General features: G+C 36.7%; 1 protein-coding gene and 1 long non-coding RNA gene across 4 annotated transcripts in view; both read left to right on the top strand.

Moving 5' to 3' along the window:
• The window catches only part of LOC131672620 (double-stranded RNA-specific editase Adar-like), a 623,043-nt gene that overhangs the window by 533,669 nt on the left and 66,220 nt on the right, over positions 1–23,154 (top strand). Inside the window, exon 7 of one of the 3 annotated variants that reach the window (XM_058949993.1) lies at positions 108–3,814. The exons of the other annotated variants lie outside the window; for them this stretch is intronic. Within the exon in view, the coding sequence (XP_058805976.1) occupies positions 108–155 (48 nt within the window). The 3' untranslated portion in view covers positions 156–3,814. Of the gene's footprint in view, positions 1–107; positions 3,815–23,154 lie in introns of those variants that run through there. 3 annotated transcript variants of the gene reach the window in all.
• Positions 6,652–6,926, top strand: LOC131672644 (uncharacterized). Its single transcript, XR_009302636.1, has 3 exons — positions 6,652–6,697; positions 6,760–6,828; positions 6,892–6,926. It is a non-coding gene; the product is annotated as an uncharacterized LOC131672644 (long non-coding RNA).

The following is a 23,154-nucleotide window of genomic DNA, read 5'->3' as shown; positions in this document are numbered from 1 at the left end:
TGTTGTTAGGAAGCAAGTTTTTTCGAATAGTGTTATGTTATTTTTTATTGTCTTCTATCAACTCAAAATTTTTATTATGAATAATTTCTATTTTTATCCATTTTCAGATTCACTGTGTCTCCAGAAAATATAAGACAGTATCAAAATTGTATTAAATATAACTTGAGCGAGAAAAAAGTATTTGGATATACAAGATGTGTTAAAACAGAAACAATGATTGATGACTTGAAAGAATATTTGAATTTAGATGCTAAAGTCGATTTTTTATGCAAGACTTACCACACAGTTTTTACGTCGAAGAAAAAAATCTCTGCTGCAGACAATTTAGACAATAATTGCAAATATAATTATCGCAATGCCATCGTTATCTCTTAGTCAACTATCTAATTTTCCTCTACAAGTTCCTCTTAAAATACTGACTTGATAGACCCTTCTGTATCATTTATTGAAAAAAAAGATAGAAGAGAAAGATACAGCGAATTTACTTATAGATATGTGTGTTGCCACATATAAATATTATTTTATACAGAAAACGTTAAAAAATTGGCACAGTATCATTTGAAGCCCGGTTGTAAATTCATACAATGAAAAACATTTTAGTTCTCACTACTAATGAATGTTGCAAAAATTATTTTAGTAAAAACCGTTTCTATGAAGAAAATATACATTGTATTACAGTAATATCTAATTTCAGCAGCAAAAATTTCAGAAATATTCACACTTTTATAGAAACTCAGAATTGATGTTGACAAGGAGCTGACAGATAAAATTGGAGATTTTCGTTACCTAAAAGTTATCTTATGTTATTGACGGGTTTGAAATGGAAAAATATTTTCATACTACGCGAAATAATGACATCGTTTCGGAATTCAAATTCTCGAAATATTACTAATCAAGATTATTTAATTAAAAATCACATAGTCCTAGTAGCAAATAAATAAACAGTATTATTGCATGATATAAGTGATAAATAATTATCTTTAGTATACAATAGTGTATTTTATGTATAAAAAAATACAAATAATGAATACCAGCGGAAGTCTTACTCAGGACAAAAAGACACCGCTATGCAAATCATTTATAATTTGTACAACCAATGAGTACGTGTTGGGAGCCTACTATGTAAATGATAATGATACTCAAATTTGCACAGAAATTTTTGATGATTCTGAAGGTTTAGTTAAACTTTTGAGACCACGTAATAAGTTTTTTATGGATAGAGGTTTCGGAGATGTTATTGATAAGTTAATTAAATTTGAATAGAAGACGCTCATATCTACGTTAAAAAGTCAGCAAAAGCAACTGCCTACCGCGGAAGCGAATAAAGCAAATAAGTCATGCATGGCAACAATGATATGTTGAATCGTTAAAACAGTGTATAGCATAATTTGTCAAAAATTCAACCATCTATACAATCAATCAAATAACAAAATAATTCCAAATATAAGAAGCTACTGCCGAATTGCTTGTTTTTTTATTAGCATTTTTTGAAAAAGATTCGTCTTTAATATTTCCAGTAATGAAAAAGTAATTGCTTCCATAAAAATCGTAAAGAATTAGCAACCGTTTGGCAGAAGAAGCAAAGTCTGTAAGACAGAGTAGATAGAGAACTAAATTCGAATAGCTTACTTGAGAAGAACTTTTAGATTTTTCAAAATAATGGAATAGGACTAGAAGAGTTTTTTTGGCTGTGATACATCAGTTTGGATAAACAATTGGTTATCTAGCTGAACTGATGGATAAGGAATACAAAGTCCAAATTACTTATTGTGGAGGATGATTTTGGAGAATTTAGGTCGTGCACGTAAAATCTTTCTACCACAGGGCTTAGGGTGACTCATTTCCCCGACTAGATTTTCAGAATCGCTAGATCATTGTTTCGGGGTACAACGGTCGTTAGGAATTTTTGCCACCACGTAATTTTCGCGATGGCGAGCAGCACTTTGCTTACTTTATTTGCTGCGACTTCGTCCTAGTAAATACGTTTCTTTCGCCTGGTCCTCTTCACAACTGTGTGATTCGATGTTTGATAGAAAAATTGACAAGCGGCGTTATTCCACAAAAGAAGATCATCATCCTCTCCTTCTTCCGAAAAGAAGTCGGTTTATTGGTTCATATGCAAATTCGGAAATTAGCAACGCTCACTCATTATCTGCTACCACATCGCTATGTACCCTCTCTCACTCCGTACTAAGTCGACCAGCATTGATTAATGTATAAGATCTACTTCTACTCTTGTCGAATTTTCGATACGGATGGAAATAAAAGTTCATTTTAATTTGTCTCCTAGTCTATTACATTCATGATGTCACTAGCGCATTTTGTCAGAAATTAAAATTTCGTCAGCTAACTATGTCGATATTAATGATTTTGATAATTATCACTTTCAAGTACATATACAGCATTTTGTTTTAAAGGTTGCATATGTGTTTTCATATTTTCTTTTCGCGGTTATGTATAATAATTCACATAATTATTTTAGCTAGGTGTTTTTCATTATTATTATTGGCAACTTTTCTATTCGAAGCGTCCTCACAATCGAATTTGTGTTTACATTATTATTCCTATTTAATTTCTAGTTCGCTCGTCATTAGGCGTCAATTTACATTTTACTCGTATCCATTCGCATGCGCGTATAATGAATTCAAAATATGTCGGTCAGTTACGTGCGCACGCCTGTAGTTATTCGATCTCTTTCTTTCTACTTCGTTCTCTCACTCTCTCTCTCTCTGTCTCTCTAGCTCGCGCTCCTTCTCTTTTTACATTCTATCCTGTCTATTGCGGGTCATCAAAGTAACTACTACCTTTCGTCCACGTGTGCTTTGTTCTCGGTACCGGTGCTAGTTTTTGCTTCTTAGAGCGCTGGAGCTCCAGTTGCGCAGCTCCAGTCGCGCAGATCTAGTGTGTGTATGTGTATGTAAGCGGGGAACAAGGATTTTCCCTACGTAGTGGCAGCAGGGCGCTCAGAGCGCCGTTATCATCCGCGAGTAGCCGGCAATCAGCTGATTGCCGGCTGCTTATTTCCATTGGTTGTGGCAGTGGTTCCGGTGACTGGGCGCTAAAAGAGAGTGTGTATAGTGTGCAAGTGTCCGGCGCGTTAATTTTCCTTCCCGTCTGCTCATTTTTTCGCCGTTTTCTGTGAACTGACATGCATGTTTGTGTTTGTGTGAACGCGGTAGTCGCGCGTTTGCGTCGCCTTTTCTATTGTTTTCGCTCGGGTTTCCATTTTTCCGCAATCACATGGTCGGTTCGCGGGTGTAAAACTCACCGGTTGTCTACTGTGATTATCGCCGTTTTTTCATTTTATGACGGTGTCAGTGCGTGATAGTGTGCGTGAACTTCTTAATTTTCTCTCTTTCGTTGACTGCCTTCATTGTTTTGGCCTGTTGTTGAATTTCGTCACCGGCTTGTAACGTTGTTTCCTCAGGCGTGAATGGGTCGATTTTCGTGAAACGAAATGTTATAGATTCATGAGTTGACGGTCTAAATTATTCATACGGTAACGTGACAGGGAAAAAGTCAGTGGTCGATCTAATAGTGATGCATTATATCACATTATCTAAAGAAATTTTAAACTATAATTTAGATTCAAGTTCTCGTCATGTATCTGCAGAAAAATATAACTATTTTATAAAATATAAAGTAAACTAAATAAGATCGGGCAAAATCAAACGATAGTTCGGAAAATGTGCAAATAGGATGAGAACCATTAGATGCTGTTCACATGTAGCAGTAATTTATTTTCTATCTCATGCTCGATACTTTTAAAAACTTGTAAAGTCAGCTGATAAATTGACGCAAATCTGTTAAAGGAAATAGGCGGTTCCTGTAATTAATGATGACAGGAGTGAATACTGAATTTTTATATTATGTAGAATAATTAAAATATTGTAAATAAAAAATCGCTTTTAGAAATAATAAAATTATATTTTTATTATTATCTTTTTAGTTTGAAATAGGTAATTTTGAAGTTTTTATATTTCATTTGAGTACAACTATGTATCCTTATTACTAATTATAACTAATATCAAAGGTGAGGCTTACCTTTTCAAATGTCATGACATAATTGTATATGCATACAACTTAATGTGTATTTTGAAAACTATTGAATGAAAAAAGAATCCTTTTGAAATACTGTTACGATACTTCAAGCTGAAGATTTTTTACTATAATTTACCAATATGGTTGGGACGAAAAAGATAAAAAAAAGTATTTACATTGATTTCGTGATTATTTTGGGCATACATACCTAAATGATTGATTCAACTGGCGCTTGTTCATCGTCATAATAACCGAAAAAAGACGTAAAAAATAGGTTTTATATTGTTATTTATAATGTTCCAATTAATTTATAAAAATTTGTGAGAATTCAGAAGCACGGAGGAACGTAAAATCAATAAAATAAATTTTTTTAGTCTATTATTCTTTTTAAATGAATGTTAAGCATTAAAAACGTTTCAAAAACTTGAGTATCGCGACAAAAGTCTTTAAAATAATTGTGTCTATAGCTCTTTTTCAAGCAAATTTGTTATCGCCTGGCTGGTTTCGCTAGCTATCTGGAGCTGAAATATCTCAAACTAAAAATTCTTCGCGTTTTTTGGTCCCTCTGAATGTCTAAAGGTCTGAAATTTTTGCAAAAAGAGTTTTCTATCAATCCTACAGGAAGCCATTAATCCAGTGCCAAAAACAATGGGGAAAATTTCAATCATTTTATTAAGTAGTTTGAATTTTATATGAATATTTAATATCAGTAGATATATCTGACAGTTTTCTCACTACTATTTCTAAGAGTGCCGATCATTCTATGGGAAAGTTAGTACGAGAATTGAGTCTTTCGAGATCTTCAAAGGAATAAATTTCGTCATTGATTCAAGTAGATAAGCAATGTATGTTCTGGGACAAAAGGAGCCGACAAAGGATGCCGCCAATGTATAAGGATACGTGTATGTTCTGGGACACAAAGGAGCCGCCCGATGAAGGTGTGAAGGTAGTGACACCTTTTAATCGCGATAAGGTGAGACCCCATGCTGAGTGTTGCATTTGATGTTCGTTCGACACCTCCCGCGTGCCAGAGGGCCCCTTCGAGGGGGCCAGTCTCCCCCCCCTCTCCTTCGATAGTAGGACACTTCACCCACCCACCCACAGAGGTTGTTAAAGTAGGATGCCGTAGAAGTCGGTAGGGTGTTTGGTAAACTATATGCTTATGCTGGCTGAGTGTGGACCCTCGGAGAGGGGGTAGCGTCTCTAGCTTGCTAGGTGCGTACGCCGTATAGTGAGGATGCTGTTCTCTCTCTCTCTCTCTCTCTCTCTGTCTCTCTCTCTCTCTCTCTCTCTCTCTCTGTCTCTGTCTCTCTCTCTCTCTCTCTCTCTCTCTCTCTCTCTCTCTCTATCCCTCTCTCTCGCTCTCCTTCGATTGTAGGGCTCTTCACCCACCCACCCGCCCACCCACAGAGGTTGTTAAGGTAGGATGCTGTAGAAGTCGGTAGGGTGTTTGGTAAACTATATGCTTATGCTGGCTGAATGTGGACCCTCGGAGAGGGGGTAGCGTCTCTAGCTTGCTAGGCGCGTACACCGTATAGTGCGGATGCTGTTCTCTCTCTCTCTCTCTCTATCCCTCTCTCTCGCTCTCCTTCGATAGTAGGGCGCTATGGGGCCCCTTCGACAGAGTGAGACCCCATGCTGAGTGTCTAGAAGGTATTTGATGTACCTTTGACACCTCCCGCTGAGTACCTAAAAGGTAATCGATGTAGCTTATGCATTGAAGATGCGCCGCCAATGCATAAGGTATATGCGTATGTCCTGAGACAGAAGCTAGTGGGCCCTTCGACAGTGCCCCCCCCCCATTCACCCACTCTCCCACCCACCTACAGAGGTTGTTAAGGTAGGTTGCTGTAGCAGTCGTTGCTAAGAGTCTAAAGCATAACCGATGTTCCTTTTTAAATGAAGATGCGTTCTAGCAGCGTGCACTATCCTTTTTCAGGGCCACACATATAATTTAGGAAACTTTCGACCACCCACACCAGCTTGTACTTTCTCCAATAACGCTTTACCTCATGCTGAGGGTTAAAACGCATTCGATGTTCCTTTTTCAATGAAGATGCGATCGAAAGTATGTACGCAGCAGGTGATTGGAGATAGAGTAATCTTAATGACGTCTGTTAGTCATTTTATTGCTTTTTTTTTGCCTTAGAGATAAGGTTTTTGAGTTAGCCTTGTTTAGTTGCGTTAACATCCTCCAACATGCCCTTGTACCTTTTTTTCTTTTGAAGTTATCTTGTATCTTAATTACGAATCGCATACTGAGCAACTAAAACTAAATTTATTACCTCTTCCGTTTAAAAACAATACTTTCACTATTTTTGAATGGAGCTTCGAGAGTAGGAAATTTTTGGGAGGAACGAAATAAAAACGTCTTCATTTTCAGAAAATCTTTCATTAGTAGACTAGGTCTCCAAGAGAAGACTTCTTAAAAAGTGAGTAAAGTTAAGTGATTAAAAAAGTGCATCATGAATTCATTGGAAATTATTCGAACATTAAATGCTATGATCGTATTCATGGCGAATGTAAGTAAAAAAAAGCAATCTTTATATTAATATTATAATTTAATTTATATATCTTTTTTTAGACTCCTCCAAACCTGCTGGCGGGCATTCCGACAGCAACATTTTATCATCTATTATTAGCAATTTTATCAATCGTAAGTAATTTTATTATATATTTATTTTTAATTATTATAGTCTTATATATTGTATTTTTCAGCTTCATTCAATCATGGTTGATCCTGCTCAAAAACTGAGGATTGGCCAGCTGCTGCAGGGAGTGATTGAGGTAAGAAATTTTACTTTTTATAATTTGCTTCCTAGAAATATATAAATATTTGTTTGTTTTTAGTTGCAGCAGATATTGGATTTTTCTGAGCGCTCGGCAAGACAGCGGGCTGATGCCCAAAGAGTCGAAAGGGCTGCAGCCGAAAAGTCTGCAACGGAAAAGGTGATGGTGGAAACAGCGAGGAAAAGAAGAAATCCCTTTGCGTCGTTACCCCCAAAAAAAAAATTTTTTAAGGTATAATTTTTTTTATTAATCATATCATTAATTATAAAATTAACATTTTAAAAATTATTATTTTTTTTTTCAGATAAACGATGTTGCTCGAGAGTCCTTATGTAGTATTGAAAATACCCTTACAAGGGTCAAGTCTACTGCCGCTGACATCACCACCACCACTACTACCGCCACCACTACCACCAATGCCTTCACCATCACCACCACTGCTGCCACCGTCACCGCCACCACCACTACTACCACCGCCACCACCACCACTACCACCGCCACCACCACCACTACCACCGCCACCAACAAGCGTAAAATAAAAATGAAAAAAATAGAAACTGTAAATATAATGTATCCCGGAATGGTTGGAAGGCCAACACAACCTTCCAAACCATACGGTAAAAAAAAATTAAAAAAAAAACATCATGTAAATAAATAATTGTAATATTATATTTAATAATTATATAAATAAATAAAAAAATTAATAAATTATATAATAAAAAAGTGTCTCTCTCTCTCTCTCACTCTCCTCCGATAGTAGGGTGCTTTGTTAGTAAGCTTATGCTGGCTGAGTCTAGGCTCACGGAGAGGGGGTGGCGTCTCTAGCTGCTTGCTAGGAGCGTGCATAGTATAGCCCTTGGAGAGGAGGTAACGTCTCTTGCTGCTTGCTAGGAGCGTGCGTCGTATAGCCCTTGGAGAGGGGGTAACGTCTCTAGCTTGCTAGACGTATAAGCTGTATAGTTAGGATGCTGCTCCCTCTCTCTCTCTCTCTCTCTCCTTCGATAGTAGGACATGTGGGCCCTTGGAGAAAGGGTAGCATATAGCTTGGTAAGTTATATGCTTCTCTCTCTCTCTCTCTATCTCCGGTGCTTATCGGCGTCATCTATCGCCCGCCTAGGGTGCCTCTGCAGCAGGGCTCGGATCTTTTTGAGGTGTTGAGGGATCTCTGTGGTGATTTCAGTCATAAGATCATCATGGGTGATCTCAATGCCGATATGAGTTCGGGCTCGGATGATGCTCTCTCCATCTCGCGTTTGGGTGGGGAGTTGTCGCTGAGTTTGGTTCGGCATGGCCCGACTCATCACGTGGGTGATTCCCACACATGGATTGACCGACGCATGTGACACGATCATGGACCAGAAGAACGAATTGCTCCCCGAATTTGGTAAGCACGCGGTTATAGAGGTCATGATTGACATCCGTGTGCCTTCTCCTTCGGCGGGTAGCTTTACCTATCGCAGCTTTCGTGGCATTCACCCGGATATGCTTTTAGACTTCTTGACACGCTGCGATTGGACATCTGTTGGCGCTGTTGAGTCGGATTTGGAGGGAGCGCTGGAATGCCTCAACCATAATTTAACTGAGGCCATAAATAAATTTGCACCTGAGAAGACAATATGCCTTAGGAAAAAGTATGCTCCTTGGTTTGGTCCAGAGCTGAGGAGGCTCGTCGACAGACGTGATGCCTCGCGGAGACGCTATAAGCGTACTGGGCGGGCGGATGTCTTAGAGGAGTCTCGTAGGCTTAGTAGGGAGGTCGACGTTCGTTTGGAACAGGAGCGCGTTAATTTCCTTCAAAATCATCTGTCTAGCGCTCTTGATGAAGGTAAAAATATTTGGAAGGAAATGCGGAACCTCGGCCTCTTGCCAGGGGCGGGTGGGGATGGCCTTCATGGGTTTACCTTGGACGAGCTGAATGACCACTTCGCTGGGGTTTCGGCCTCGCCGCTTGAGGATATAGATAGTGGGATGATTGGAGTTGATGTCGTGGATGAGCGAGGCTTTGCCTTCAAACCTGTTGGCATTAATGACGTCATCCTAGCTGTCTCCCATTTTACATCACAAGCGAGCGGCGTGGACGGGATTCCCCATGGGGTGGTGGTGAAGGCTCTTCCAGTCATAGGTGAGCACCTGAGGTCAATATTTAATTCCTCATTTGCTAAGGGGGAGTTCCCGGGAGCCTGGAAGCGGGCACAGCTGATTGCCCTGAGGAAGAACAACGCCCCTTCCTCGGCCTCGGACTTTCGTCCGATAGCTTTGCTTTGCTTTCTTTCAAAGGTTCTCGAGAAGCTTGCCCATGACCAGATCACGGAGTATCTGAATAGAGAAAATCTTTTTGATCCTCTCCAGGCCGGCTTTAGGCGGGGCCACAGTACTCAGACAGCGTTATTAAAGTTGACGGATGACATCCGAATGGGAGTTGACAAAAGGATGGTGATGCTCTTGCTGTTATTCGATTTCAGCAAGGCGTTCGACACTATATCACCCTCGAGACTTTTGCGCAAGCTCCGTGCTCTTGGTTTCTCTGGTTCTGCTCTCCAATGGCTGAGGTCCTACCTCGGTGGTCGTTCGCAAAGGGTTACTGCTGGGGGTGGGAGCTCAGAGTGGCGGGAGACGAATCTGGGGGTTCCACAGGGCTCGGTGCTGGGACCGCTCTTGTTCTGTCTGTATGTCGGCGATCTGAAAGATGTGCTCCGCGGACATGAGGTTTCATACCTCTTCTATGCGGATGACTTGCAGATTTATCTGCATATACATAAAAATGAATTGACGAAGGGCATCCGAATGCTGACGGAGGCTGCGAGATTGGTGGCGAACTGGGCCCGGGATTCGGATCTGCGCCTGAACGCGGGCAAGACCAAAGCTATCATGTTTGGAATTAATAAACATGTCAATGACATTTACGCTGAGGTCTTGCCTGGAGTTGAGGTGCAAGAGGGAGCTTGCAGCTTTAAGAGGGGGGCGCGCGGATACTTTGCGTCATTGAGGGCGTAGGGTGGTACCACTGGAGTATTTTTATTTCTATTAGTTACTGTATAAATATTTGTACAGTTATTTATTTACGTGTTTGTAGTGAATTATATTTATTTATTTATTTTTTGTGCTGTTTTGTGTCTGTATGACGAAAACTAGCCTAAACTTTTGACTGCATTACTAGTTTTAAGATAAGCAAGCTTGACTGTAGTGATAAGAATTATTGTTTCCTCTGGAATATTGAACTGTGAACTAGTCAAATCCTAGTCTATCTATTTTAACGTAATAACTACAATCATAATTTTATTTATTGACTGAGGAACTACAATTGTAATCGAACTGTGATGAAATATGATGCCGGTACGGCATAATGTAAACTTACTGAAAGCTGTGACAATTACTGTATATATTTATATATTATTGTATTTTATGTTTTGCCATCACGGTGAATAAATTCTTATCTATCTATCTATCTATCTCTTTCTCTAAGCAAGCGCTATAGTATTTTCATTAGATTTCGGGAACCTTTCAACCTCACAGTTGATTTTATTCGAATATTAATTAATAAAACTTATAGAATTCTCGTTTAATTATTAATTTATTGTTCATTCAACTATACATTGAATATAATACAGTCTGTCTATAATCTTTATTTTCAGTAGTTGACATCGCTATATTGAAATATTGAGTTGAATTTTTATATGTAATATTGTCCACTTCATCAATACCTTCCATTTCAGATTGCTTCAGTCTAGCTTTTATCCATGAAAACAATCTTTGTGGATTTGTAACGGCACATACAAAGTTATCTGGTTTATTATAATGATATGTACATATTGTTTCTAATGGGTAAGGTAATGCGCTCATTGGCGGACATCTCATCTCGCTTTCAAGTTCTAAAATTTTTCTAAAAAAGGAAAAAAATTTTTAATTAATAATGATTTTAATTTCTAACAAAAAAATAAATAAATAAAAATACTTACTTTTCAGGTAAAATTTTTTGTAATCATTGTTTCTTTGTTAATCCTTTTACATAAATATTTCTAGAATTATTTAAATGATCGTTTAGTACACGTGCTAAATTTTTATATGGAATAAGACCGGATCTCCATAATAAACCATGATGACACGTTTCTAAGAAATGATTCACTTTTCGATACTTGATAGGAAGTTGAAACCAATGATATGGTGGTTCGAAGAAAAACACAGTTGGAATAGTATCTATATCTAATGGTAGATATGCGAGTTCTTTACAAACAAAAGTCTCGTTTAAACTTTGAAAGCCTTGAAAATCTATTACGAAATCCATTTGAAAAGATGCTGAAGTTAATGTGAACTCTATTAGTTCCCAAAACCGTTATGAGAGTAGAGGCACGTGTTTGTTCTATACAAAGCCTATACCTCACTATTCGAAAGTAGAGGGCGCCATAGTCACCATACCTCACCAATCGAAAGTATAGGGCGTCATAGATACTATATAGTATGGTTATAGGTAGTTTTTATTAAATTCCAACAATATATATATAATTTATTTTCTTTTTTATTGAACAGCATTGTATACATTGATTACATAATGTCTTGTTAATTTCAAACTAATTTTTTAACATCACCACTAATCGGGTTATATTGTACAATACGATCGTGTAATATTAAGCAGTAGGCTGCAGTATCTTCAGGAAAATCAGTCCGAGTTTCAAATTCTAGGCAAACATCGACCTGCGCGCTTTTTAATGTTTCATTTTGTTTGGAGCAGTCTATAACTATTAGCGGCACTTTATTAATGAAATCTTTTTTATTGAGTAACGGCTCGTTTTCTTTACCATAATAAGCGTTTTGAAAATTAGTATACATATCGTAGAGAACAGCATACTGATTTTGATTGATATTCAAATTGAGATTTCCATAAGGATAGCATTGTGAATTGAGGAATAGCTTCACAATACTAATATTACAATGATCAAAATTACTAGAATTAACACTCGCCGAACTTTTACGTTTAGTTTGAAAAGCTAAAATAACAAAGCGAGGCTTTTCCAATTGATTGGAAGTCTTAACACTCCAAACATGCTTTGATGTACGTGGTAATTTTGGATACTCATACATTTCCCAAGTACGATAACTCATTGTAATTGCACGATCTCGTCCGATCTGATTGAGTAATTTGATTTTTTCTTTGTCTGCAACCATCACATATGGCATCAACCATTCAAACTTAGTTAAAGTAATTTTTGTTTTTTCTGAAGCAGCAGGATTGCCTATTGGAGCACACAAAATAGCATTCAAATCATCTCTTGATCTTGTGAGAATAAGTTCATGCTTGACATTGACTACAATTTTCCGATAATCTTCAGCAAAGCCCATCAACATACTGAGAGGTATAGTAAAATCAAAAAAACCTAGAGCATTACATATTAAAACTTCATTGTTATTACCATTCCAACCGGCATTTTCAGAGATAGAGCTCTGACATGGATTGAGTGAAAGCCAATTTTTCATTAGAGTTGTTAAGCCTACATTTTTCACTTTATCAATTTCAATAGCATTTATTTCATATCGTATTTCCTCGAACAAATGACAGAGGGCGTTGTTGACTAATAAAGTGTTCTCCACTGGCGTAGTACCGTCCGGCTTGGTTAACCTACCACAAATATGAATCATACTGCTCGATGGAAGCAGAGATAAATCTTGATGTTGAATTGCTATATGAATTTCATCGATATTATTGAAATATGATAATGAATAAGGCTGATGCGCATGAACTTTATAATGAGCTATAGACTCATCGAAAGCGACAGCTGAATGAATGTCTAGAATTCCCTCCATATTGTTGTTGTTGTTTTATACAACACACTAATATGCACAATATTTTCTTCCACGATTTTCGACGACTTCTAGTCTCAAGCTTTTCAGGAATTGAATGTTCTGAGGTGTGAGCGGTCTGATAGCTCGCTGTTGTTCAAGTCAAAAACAACAGCTGACACTCCCTATAAATCTCGATATTTCAATAGTACTATTAATGACTTAAATTCAACATTATATCCGCTTGATTCTACATTTGAATCCGCTAATTCTATTACTGATGATGGTGATGAAGACGAATTTAGTAAGACTAGTGAATCAACACTTGATAGGACTGCAATAAATTTAGACAATGTTAGTTCAAAACAACAAAAACAGCTATTGGATGACTCGATTGTAGGAAACTATATTCGACTATTGCATGAACCGCAACAGAAAAGTAATTTAGAGAAGACATTTGGCGTTCGCTTGCATGAAAATACATATGTCATAGGCAATTCTCCAATTTCTTTCCAAAACGATAATGTGACTGTGAATGATAAAGCATTCAGCAAGACGCCTGGATTAATGGAACTTCTCTTTCGTAAAGAACCTAATTCTAAATTAATCAGTTCATCAGATATTGAAAATTATATAAAAATTCTTGAAATCACTAACGCTCATCGTAAGAGATATGAAACAAATGGAGAATAACGCAATAAGCGTGTAAATAAATTCAAAAAGTATATTGGTCCAAATTTATCTTTAAGTGGTAGTGCTAAGAAGCGAAAATTGACTATTGATGGAAGAGGTCTTTTTCCTAACTATAAAATAGCAAGAAAAGGAACATTATTTGATTATGTATATTGGGATGATCCAAACGAGCTCGTTGATCGATTGAGATTGCTTATCGCCGAACAAACCGCTGGTAATCCTAGTCATATTAATGAAATTCATTCAATCATTGAAGAAGTACGTGAAGCTGGCTATATATATTAAGACAATTCTAAATATTCCTCACTAATAAAATGAGTGTTGATGTGTTTGGACGTACATTGAAAAAAAAGGAGGGTAATCAAGGTCCTCCTGGTATAGGGTATAATATCACTAAAGACGGACAATACGACGCGATTGACAAAAGAATTTGTTATATAGCCGATCCTCAGGAGAGTAACGATGCTGTAAACTTACGAACGTTGCAAAAAACTATTGAAGCTAACGTCGCTACGCTTACGACTACGATAAATAATCTGCAAAAAACTAGTAAAGCTAACGTCGATACGCTTACGACTACAATAAATAATCTTAAAAAATCTTTAAATATAATAAGAACACAATTACGATCGTATGGAGAAGCGATTCAATATTTACAAACGAATAATTATAATGATAATAAGGAGAAAGAAATAAGGATTACGCCGTCTGACTTTTCATTCAATTATAACAAATAGATTGAAAAAATGAAACATCAAAGAGTGGTGGATGAGTTACATAAACCAGCACGTCGAAACTATCCTCGTCGAAAAGTCGATATACGTGGAATAGATGAGACGTGGCAAGCTGATCTTGTTGAGATGCAAAGCTATTCTAGAGAGAATAAAGGTTTTCGCTATCTATTAACTATTATAGATACGTTCTCTAAATATGCTTGGGGAGTTCCAGTAAAACAGAAAACTGCTACAGATGTCACTAACGCAATGGAGTCTGTATTAAAAAAGGGACGCATTCCTAAAAATCTCCAAGTGGATAGAGGCAAAGAGTTCTACAATACAAATTTTCAAAGTTTAATGAAAAAATATAAAATAAACCTTTATTCTACTTATAGCAATCTTAAAGCATCAATTTGTGAACGTTTCAATCGAACACTAAAAAATATTATGTGGAAAAAATTCAGTTTAATGGGAAATTATAAGTGGATTGACTTTCTCCCCAGTTTAATAGAATCTTATAATAATCGAAAACATCGTATAATAAATATGAAGCCTAAAGACGTGACTAAAGAAAATGAAATGCAGGTCTTGACACGATTCTCTTACGATCATCGTCTTTTCAAAAAACCGAAATTCCAGGTAGGAGATAAAGTGCGAGTAAGCAAGTCTAAACACGTTTTTGAAAAAGGATATACGCCTAATTGGTCTACAGAAATTTTTACTATTCATCGTATTTCGAGAACTAAACCTGTAACATATCACCTACTAGATTATCAAGAAAATCCCATTGTTGGAGGATTTTATGAGCAAGAACTACAGAAAGCTTTGTATCCTGATATTTATCTTGTAGGAAAAATTCTCAGAAGACGGGGTAATGAAGTCTATGTAAAATGGCTTGGCTTTGATAATACTCACAATTCTTGGATAAATAAGGAGACTATACAACAATGAATTACAAATATAAATTTATATGTATCTAGCTTGTATTTAAATAAATAATTATTTTCATTTATAAATATTACATTGTTTTTTTTTATTTTAAGAATAAGAGCCCCAACCTTCGCTCTTACCTGTGAGGTACTTTCATTTTTTATATTAGACACTAGTGAGTCCATTAAGACAAGTCGAAACCTGCTTTAATAGAAACACTAATGACTCATTTACCTCTCCAGAAAATAAATTTATATAATACAATCTTTATTGAGATCTAATAAGATATACAAATACATTTACTTAATATTAAATTGAAATCGATCACATCCATAATATTGAATAAATAATGCATATTTTTGTACTCTATCAGAAAGATAAATAAAAAGATCCAAATGATGAATTATCGCTCTTGACATTCGATCCGGTAGAACAATTTCGAACTCACAATCGAGTTCAAGAATAATTCGAGATTCATCTTGTCTCATGAATGTTATTAGATAATTCTCATCTTCATGCAATTCATAATGACTTTTTTCAGGAAGTATATCGAAAAGCTTCATTCCAATGTTATTCAACATTTCAAAATTCATCCTGCTGTAGGTACAGAAATCTAGAATGTTACGTATTCTTCTTCTAATACTACTTCTACTACTACTACTTCTACTACTGCTCTCACTGCTGTTTGTACTGTTACTGCTGTTACTGCTGCTGCTGCTGCTACTACTGCTACTACTGCTACTACTGCTATTACTGCTACTACTCGATTCTTGAGGCAGAATGAAGCTCTTCGAGGCTCACAGCTCTTTTAAAACCTTTCCCCACTACTTTAGTTTTCGAGCCGCCACATCCGCCTCCCTCTACTTGAAATTAGATTTCCATTTTATTTAACATATATATAGTGTGATGATTTTCTAATATAGGACCAAGCATTCTATTCATCATCAATATACGTTTCTTGAGTAATACTCGTGATATAACTTTATTCAATTCAGCAATACGTCTTTGGAAACGTTCGTGATCTCATGCTATTTGCTCCCAAATACCTTTTCTAGAGTCTTTTTCTTCGTATGGAAGATGATGTATTTTAACATTCTTCGCAAACCATACATGCTTAGAAGAGGAGTGAGATCTCCTGTTGTCTCTTATAGCTGGCATGGCTAAGCTTCTACTACTACTACTTCTTCTTCTTCTTACCAATGCTTCGAACAGAATGGTATTCCTATTAACATCTCATCGATATTTTAGAATATAACCCCACTACTTCGCTTTTCGAGCCGCCGAAATCGCCCCCCCCCCTTCTCTCTTTCTTATTTTTTGTTAGGGAGTGGTGAGAGCCCCAACCATCGCTCTCACCTGTGAGGTGCTTCCACTACTAACATTGCTTATGAGACCTTTACACTAAGTCGAAACTCGGCAGAAAGAACGCATAAGTAATTACTTCAATCTCTCCAAAAAAAAAAAAAAGGATTTGAAGGAATTAAATTAGGATTAAAGAGATAATTGAAATTTTAAATATAAATTTATTTACTATTTATACATTTACATATTATGCTAGATTAATTTTTAAATTCAAAATTCGAGCCTTCTCGATGGTAAATAAACAACTCCTTTCTTTTCATAGCCTCGAATAATTTTTTCAGCATATCTTCATCTTTTTCTAACGCTAAGCTTACTCGTTTAGGTAGAAATATTTCGAATTCGTCGTCTACTGTTATAACTACACTAAATCCATAACGAGTATTAAGCCATCTTATATTCGTTATCATGTAGGTACAGTTATTTTCTAATTGTGCCATCGTTTTTCTTGGTAAGAATGCCGATTTGGCTATTTTATTAATTGATGAAAAGTCCATTCTACAATAACAAAAAATCAATCAATAATTAATACTACTAGGATATATACTATAGTTAGAGAGCTACTAGTATACAAGAAACTTACTTTTAAGAGAAAATCTAGAAGTCTAATAGGAGAACTAGGAAGAGAGACTACTGCTGTTGCTTCAACCTACTGCTGAATAACTGCGACGGACTGAGGTGTGTTCTCCGTTTTGTACCATGCGTCCCGTCTCTGAGAACTCGAGCCGCCGTAATTTCCCTCTCTTTTCGCCTTATCCCCACTTGAGTAATTTCTCATATGATTCCATTGCCCATACTCCTCAGACTTCAGTCGCCATGTTTGCCGTTGTCCCCCACTCTACCGTTGTCCCCACTCTCTCACTATTCTGTCCTTAGTCTTTTCCTAACTGAGCCTTCTTCCTCCCCACTATTACTACTCTGTTCTAAGCGACTTCTGTCGGAGGTTAGAGGAAGCTTACAACTTTCTTGAGGATTTTCTTCCATTTCTATGATCTTTCTTTTCCTGTGTTGTTCCGCAGTCTTGATTTTAAGCTTTGACGTTTCAATAGTTTTGTAATGACCCCATGGAAGGGTATCAGGATTTTTATCGAATATACATCGTTTATCATCATATGGACTTAGTGCTACTTTCTGCACTCTTTCTGTTCTTACTTGATGCAATACACTTCGTATATTACATTGCTCACGCCTAATAATTTCTAAATCCAATAAACAGTTTCGAAAAACTTCATGATCTATTGTTTTTATGACAGTATGTGTTTTTACGCCTTTTGCTTTCTTTAATGCTTGATGGTTTTCTATTAGTATACTATACATTTTACTTCGAAGTCCAATGAATTCTCTCATAATATTACCATTGCATTCATCTTTCATAATACCGAGAACCTTTTTATTAACTAACGGCATATTAAACTGATTATTTTCTGAGTAATCTGATGTATCAAATTTATTGATATCTTCTTTCATTATTTCATATATATCAACATCTTTAAATTCATATACGAAGCTATCTGCATCAGTATAAAGTAATTTTGCTTTATGAGGTAGTCTTTCTTTTATGTAGCCATAGTGGAAGTCATATACTAATGTTTTTGAGAGATCTAGCACACAAAGTCCAATATATATTGGTTTTTTATTACTAATAGACGTCCATGATAACTGTATTGCTACTAAATTTTCATCAAAGATTGAACTACTATGAAAGTTGGGTTGTGCGATCCGTGCTTCTGCTCCATATCTACCACTCCATGCACTAATTAATTTAACGTCTTTTCGTTTCCTTTCATCCTCCATAGTCTTTCCGTATACTGCATTAATCATGAGTTTATAGAATAACTTTTCAAATTCATTTTTAGCTTGTTTTCTTTTTTCTGTATTCAAATCTACATAAGTTTTAAGCCAAGGCTTTTGATTAAACTGAAGTGCTCTGTGTATTTGTTTTATTTTGAGTCCGTATTTAATAGCCTGCTTTACCGCTCTATAATGAATGACATACGGTTCTTTATCATACAGTGTTGTTAAAAGTTTTTTTTGTCTTGATCCAGGTGGTGTGTTGTGTTCAGGACAAAGTGGAAGGTCCTTATGTTCGTCGTGTAGTTCTTTTGGATACTCTAGATCAACTTCTAAAATATATCCAACCTCATTATTATCGGAAACATTGAAAAAATGAGGCTCATCGATGTTAGAGACCCACTTAAAATTTTTATATGGTAATGATTGCGTCATCGCCCATCCATATAAATTGTTAACGTTAAAGTACATCAAAGTCTTGCTAGGTTCTTTTTCATTATATTCTGAGCCCATATATCGATTATTAGCTTTTAAGTATCTATTACAGCATTGACTAATACCTCCTCGAATGCCTTTTTGGATGAATAAAACCATGTCTATATCGGTTAAAAGTTCTAGCTCAATTTTTGTACACTTTAACATAGCATCCCATGTTAATCCAGGAGTAGTATAATAGTGTGCCGGGTCGAGTTGATACGCGTCCATGCACGTTTTACGACAATTTTCAAAAATATCGGCCAAGAGTAATACGTCAGTTTTTAAATATAAATCAGAATACTGTCCTAAATCAATGATGTCAAATGCATTCCACACTTTTTGAGCATGCTCATAGTCAGCTTCAGAGATGTTACTATCTATCAATTGACTATGAAAATCTTCGACAGGGGGTAATTAAGTCTGTTTTAATCTTTCAAAACTGTTAACATACTCATATGGAAAAACGCCTTTTCTCTTCAATAATTCTATTTGTGTTTTTGTATATTTATCTATCTTGAATTCATGCTCTACGATATTTAGTTTGGTTAAGTATGAAGCCAGTTTTTCGAGAGATGATGGCATAAAACGAAACGAATCAATAAATCGAAAATTTATAGTACTACCGTCCACGTGTTTTGTGAAAGCTATATATCTTTCCTTGTTTTCAGCTAAAACAGTCACATTTCCCTCAAGATCAGAGCTAGTAGCTATTTCTTTTATTATAAAATGAGAATCATATCCAGTAAGGTTTTGGAAGACAACTGGTATAAAATAAAGATTCTTATAATTTAAATTACAGGATGCTCATCTTGAAATCCATTTGATTACGCCATGAAAGATTCATTTCTATTGCATTCTTATATATTTGATTCATTTCATCTAACAAAATCTGAAATTGTTTGATAATCCATTGTGCGGGTGATTGTTCTTCATTCAGTTTTTTTCTATACATCTTAAAGACTGATTTGGAATCATCATAACTACATTTTATATAAAGCCCCACACTAAAGGCTTCATGATCTTGGAAGGATCGTCCGTTATTTACTGGTTTCAATAAGCACTCTAAATCAGCATAGATAATAAACGGAACCATTTCTTTTCGATCATAATGATTAAATTTCAGAAGAGGAAAATTAGGTAGATTAACTCTATATTTATTTAATTTTGAACAGTCTGTCTCATGAATATTCAATTTTGCTTTATTATTAAAATAGTGGAGACAGCGTTCACAGAGATAAATTTGTGCAGTATGTTTCGTTACTTGACTTCTAACAAGAGCAGATAAGTTTTTAATCCATACATAGTGGAATTTTAATTTGAAATTATCACTGTTATTTGATCTATTAGATTTTTGTCTTTCATTCTCATCAATATAATCGCTTTGTAGTAACAAAAGATTTACATGCTTATCTTGTTTTAAAGTTGATATATAATATGGTGAGACTTCGAATTTAAAACCGTATTTTTTTAGTATGTATAGATTTATTGAAATACTATTTAATTTTTCAAATTTAGGAATATTCTTTACCTCAACAGGAAAGTTTATATCATCGAATTTCAATTCATTCGCAAAGGGCATATAATTTTGAACTCTTTCGCTATGAAATCTAGCTGGATGAAGACAGGCAAGCACAGCCCATTTAAAACATTCATTATCTGTATTTTGAACGTTGATAATTGCTTTTTTATCTGCTATTTGTTTTGGTAGTTGAATATATGAGCCAGGTTTGAAAGGATTAAATTTATTTATATTAACAGTAATACCGATGATAGTTTTTAATGTCCAACTGGAATCTTTTTCTTGAAATTCTTCTAAATTTTTAAGTATAACATCTTCAATATTTTCTGCAAACCATAATTTAAGATCTGTCGTTCTATAAATAGAAACATTTTCGGTGTTGAAATACTTTATTTGAATGTCCTCTACATTATCTTTTAATACGATAAATTAAGCTGACATTTCTATATTTATTTTTAGAGCATTATGAATTGAAAGATATTTTGGTATTTGTAGTTGTAATAGTTTATTTGCTGCTTTTAAGAATGACTTTATATCTGTATGTTCTTGATTGGCTATGAATCCAGTAATGATACGTTTTTCAAATGCTGAATTTATTTCACGCCAAATAACTCCGTCCCCTTCAATTTGGTTTGGAATGACTCGTAATGAATTAACATTTCCTCCGACTTTTATGGAATTATTTAAATTAATTTCGATTGAATTCAAATGAGTAGCGCATGTTTGACATCTCTGTCGTATTACTCTACTTAAGTTAGGCCGTAACATATATTCTTCAAGAGAATGCAAAGCGGTAATTATTATATTTTTCCATCTAATAAAATCATCCTTATTAGCGTCTGAGTTGTGATAGGCTTTCCATAAATCGCGTACTGTATTTTCAAAATAAGAAATAGAAGCCATTGTAATGAAAATGTACGTAGGATAACTAGTAATACTACTACTACTACTAGTACTACTACTACTACTAGTACTACTACTACTACTACTACTACTACTAGTACTACTACTATTACTACTACTACTACTAGTACTACTACTACTACTACTACTACTACTGCTTGTCACTGCTAAGAAAGCTAGTGAAGCGGGCTGTCTCGAAAGACTGCGCTCTTTTCCAATCGAGCACGGCTTTTAAGCACTATGGTGGCGCTAAAAGCAGCGGTTTCGGCGCTGTCGGTTGAAGAGGGTGGGTGGGTGGGTGGTGGCTGCGCCTAGCAAGCTAGAGACGCTACCCCCTCTCCGAGGGCCCACACTCAGCTAGCATAAGCTTACTAAGCGCCCTACTATCGAAGGAGAGCGAGAGAGAGAGAGAACGGCATCCACACTATACGACGTACGCGTCTAGCAAGCTAGAGACGCTACCCCCTCTCCGAGGGCCCACACTCAGCCAGCATAAGCTTACTATGGAGAGCGAGAGAGAGAGAGAGAACGGCATCCACACTATACGGCGTACGCGCCTAGCAAGCTAGAGACGCTACCCCCTCTCCGAGGGTCCACACTCAGCCAGCATAAGCGCTCTACTATCGAAGGAGAGTGAGAGAGAGGATAGAGAGAGAGAGAGAGAGAACAGCATCCTCACTATACGGCGTACGTGCCTAGCAAGCTAGAGACGCTACCCCCTCTCCGAGGGTCCACATTCAGCCAGCATAAGCATATAGTTTACCAAACACCCTACCGACTTCTACAGCATCCTACCTTAACAACCTCTGTGGGTAGGTGGGTGGGTGGGTGAAGCGCCCTACTATCGAAGGAGAGCGAGAGAGAGGGAGAGAGAGAGAGAGAGAGAGAGAGAACAGCATCCTCACTATACGGCGTACGCGCCTAGCAAGCTAGAGACGCTACCCCCTCTCCGAGGGTCCACACTCAGCCAGCATAAGCATATAGTTTACCAAACACCCTACCAACTTGTACAGCATCCTACCTTAACAACCTCTGTGGGTGGGTGGGTGAAGCGTCGTACTATCGAAGGAGAGGGGGGGAGAGACTGGCCGCCTCGACGGGGCCCTCTGGCACGTGGGAGGTGTCGAACGAACATCAAATGCAACACTCAGCATGGGGTCTCACCTTATCGCGATTAAAAGGTGTCACTATCGCGACACCTTCATCGGGCGGCCTCTTTGTGTTCCAGAACATACACATATCCCTTATACATTGGCGGCGCGCGCGAGGTGTCAAACCAACATCAAATGCCCCTTAACACTAAGCATGGGGCCCACTGGCACGCGGAAGGTGTCAAAGGTACATCAAATGCCTTTTAGACACTCACCATGGGGTCTGACCATAAATTAAAAGGTGTCACTACCTTCACAACTTCATCGGGCGGCTCCTTTGTGTCCCAGAACATACATTGCTTATCTACTACTGATGCACCCTCGAAGATCTTGATAGCGCCAAGTGAATTATTCCATAGGCTGAATCGATGACACGATCGACCATCATTCAATGTGATTACGCTAGCAGAATTTAAGAGCGTATACCATACGTTGTTGATCTTGAAGACGGCTAAAAGAATACGACTACAGTCTTAAACTGTATCTTCTAGTGTACGAATATTTATGTTGGTCTTGAAAAAAAACAGTTTGTTATCACAGATGATTGGTAGTTCATGGTAGTGGATAGAAATAGTTAGGAAGCGGTAGGTTACTTGTAGGCATTGGACGATATGTACTACTTCCCCGACGGCTACAGTGGTAAACCCCGAATTCTTCATAATAATGAGCACGAACTTGCCAGGTACTACAATCGCGAGAGATAGTAAGTCTGTAGTGTGAGACAGTAATCTCTGACAAAAAGTTTCTTATTAAAGTAAATTGTTAGCAAAAGTTTTGAAATTGGTAAATTATTTTGCTGGAAAAGAAGGTTGTAAAGACAAAACATTGGCACAGTGATAGTTATTTACACATTTCGAAGCTTTTAACTACATTTACGTCGAAGCCTTGGTGGAATATGCTACTGACGTGCAGTTTTTTTTCGAAAAATTTGACATTGTCTTACGGAGACTTTTTCGTGCTTCACTCTTTGGAAAAGTTGAATGTAAAAAAGAATTGGAGTGGATTTAATATC

Source organism: Phymastichus coffea, unplaced genomic scaffold, assembly GCF_024137745.1.
Source record: "Phymastichus coffea isolate CEN01 unplaced genomic scaffold, Cenicafe_Pcof_1.1 PCOF00012, whole genome shotgun sequence".
Lineage (NCBI taxonomy): Eukaryota > Metazoa > Arthropoda > Insecta > Hymenoptera > Eulophidae > Phymastichus > Phymastichus coffea.
The sequence above is the reverse complement of the archived record's forward strand: the minus strand, read 5'-3'. Positions and strand labels throughout refer to the sequence as shown.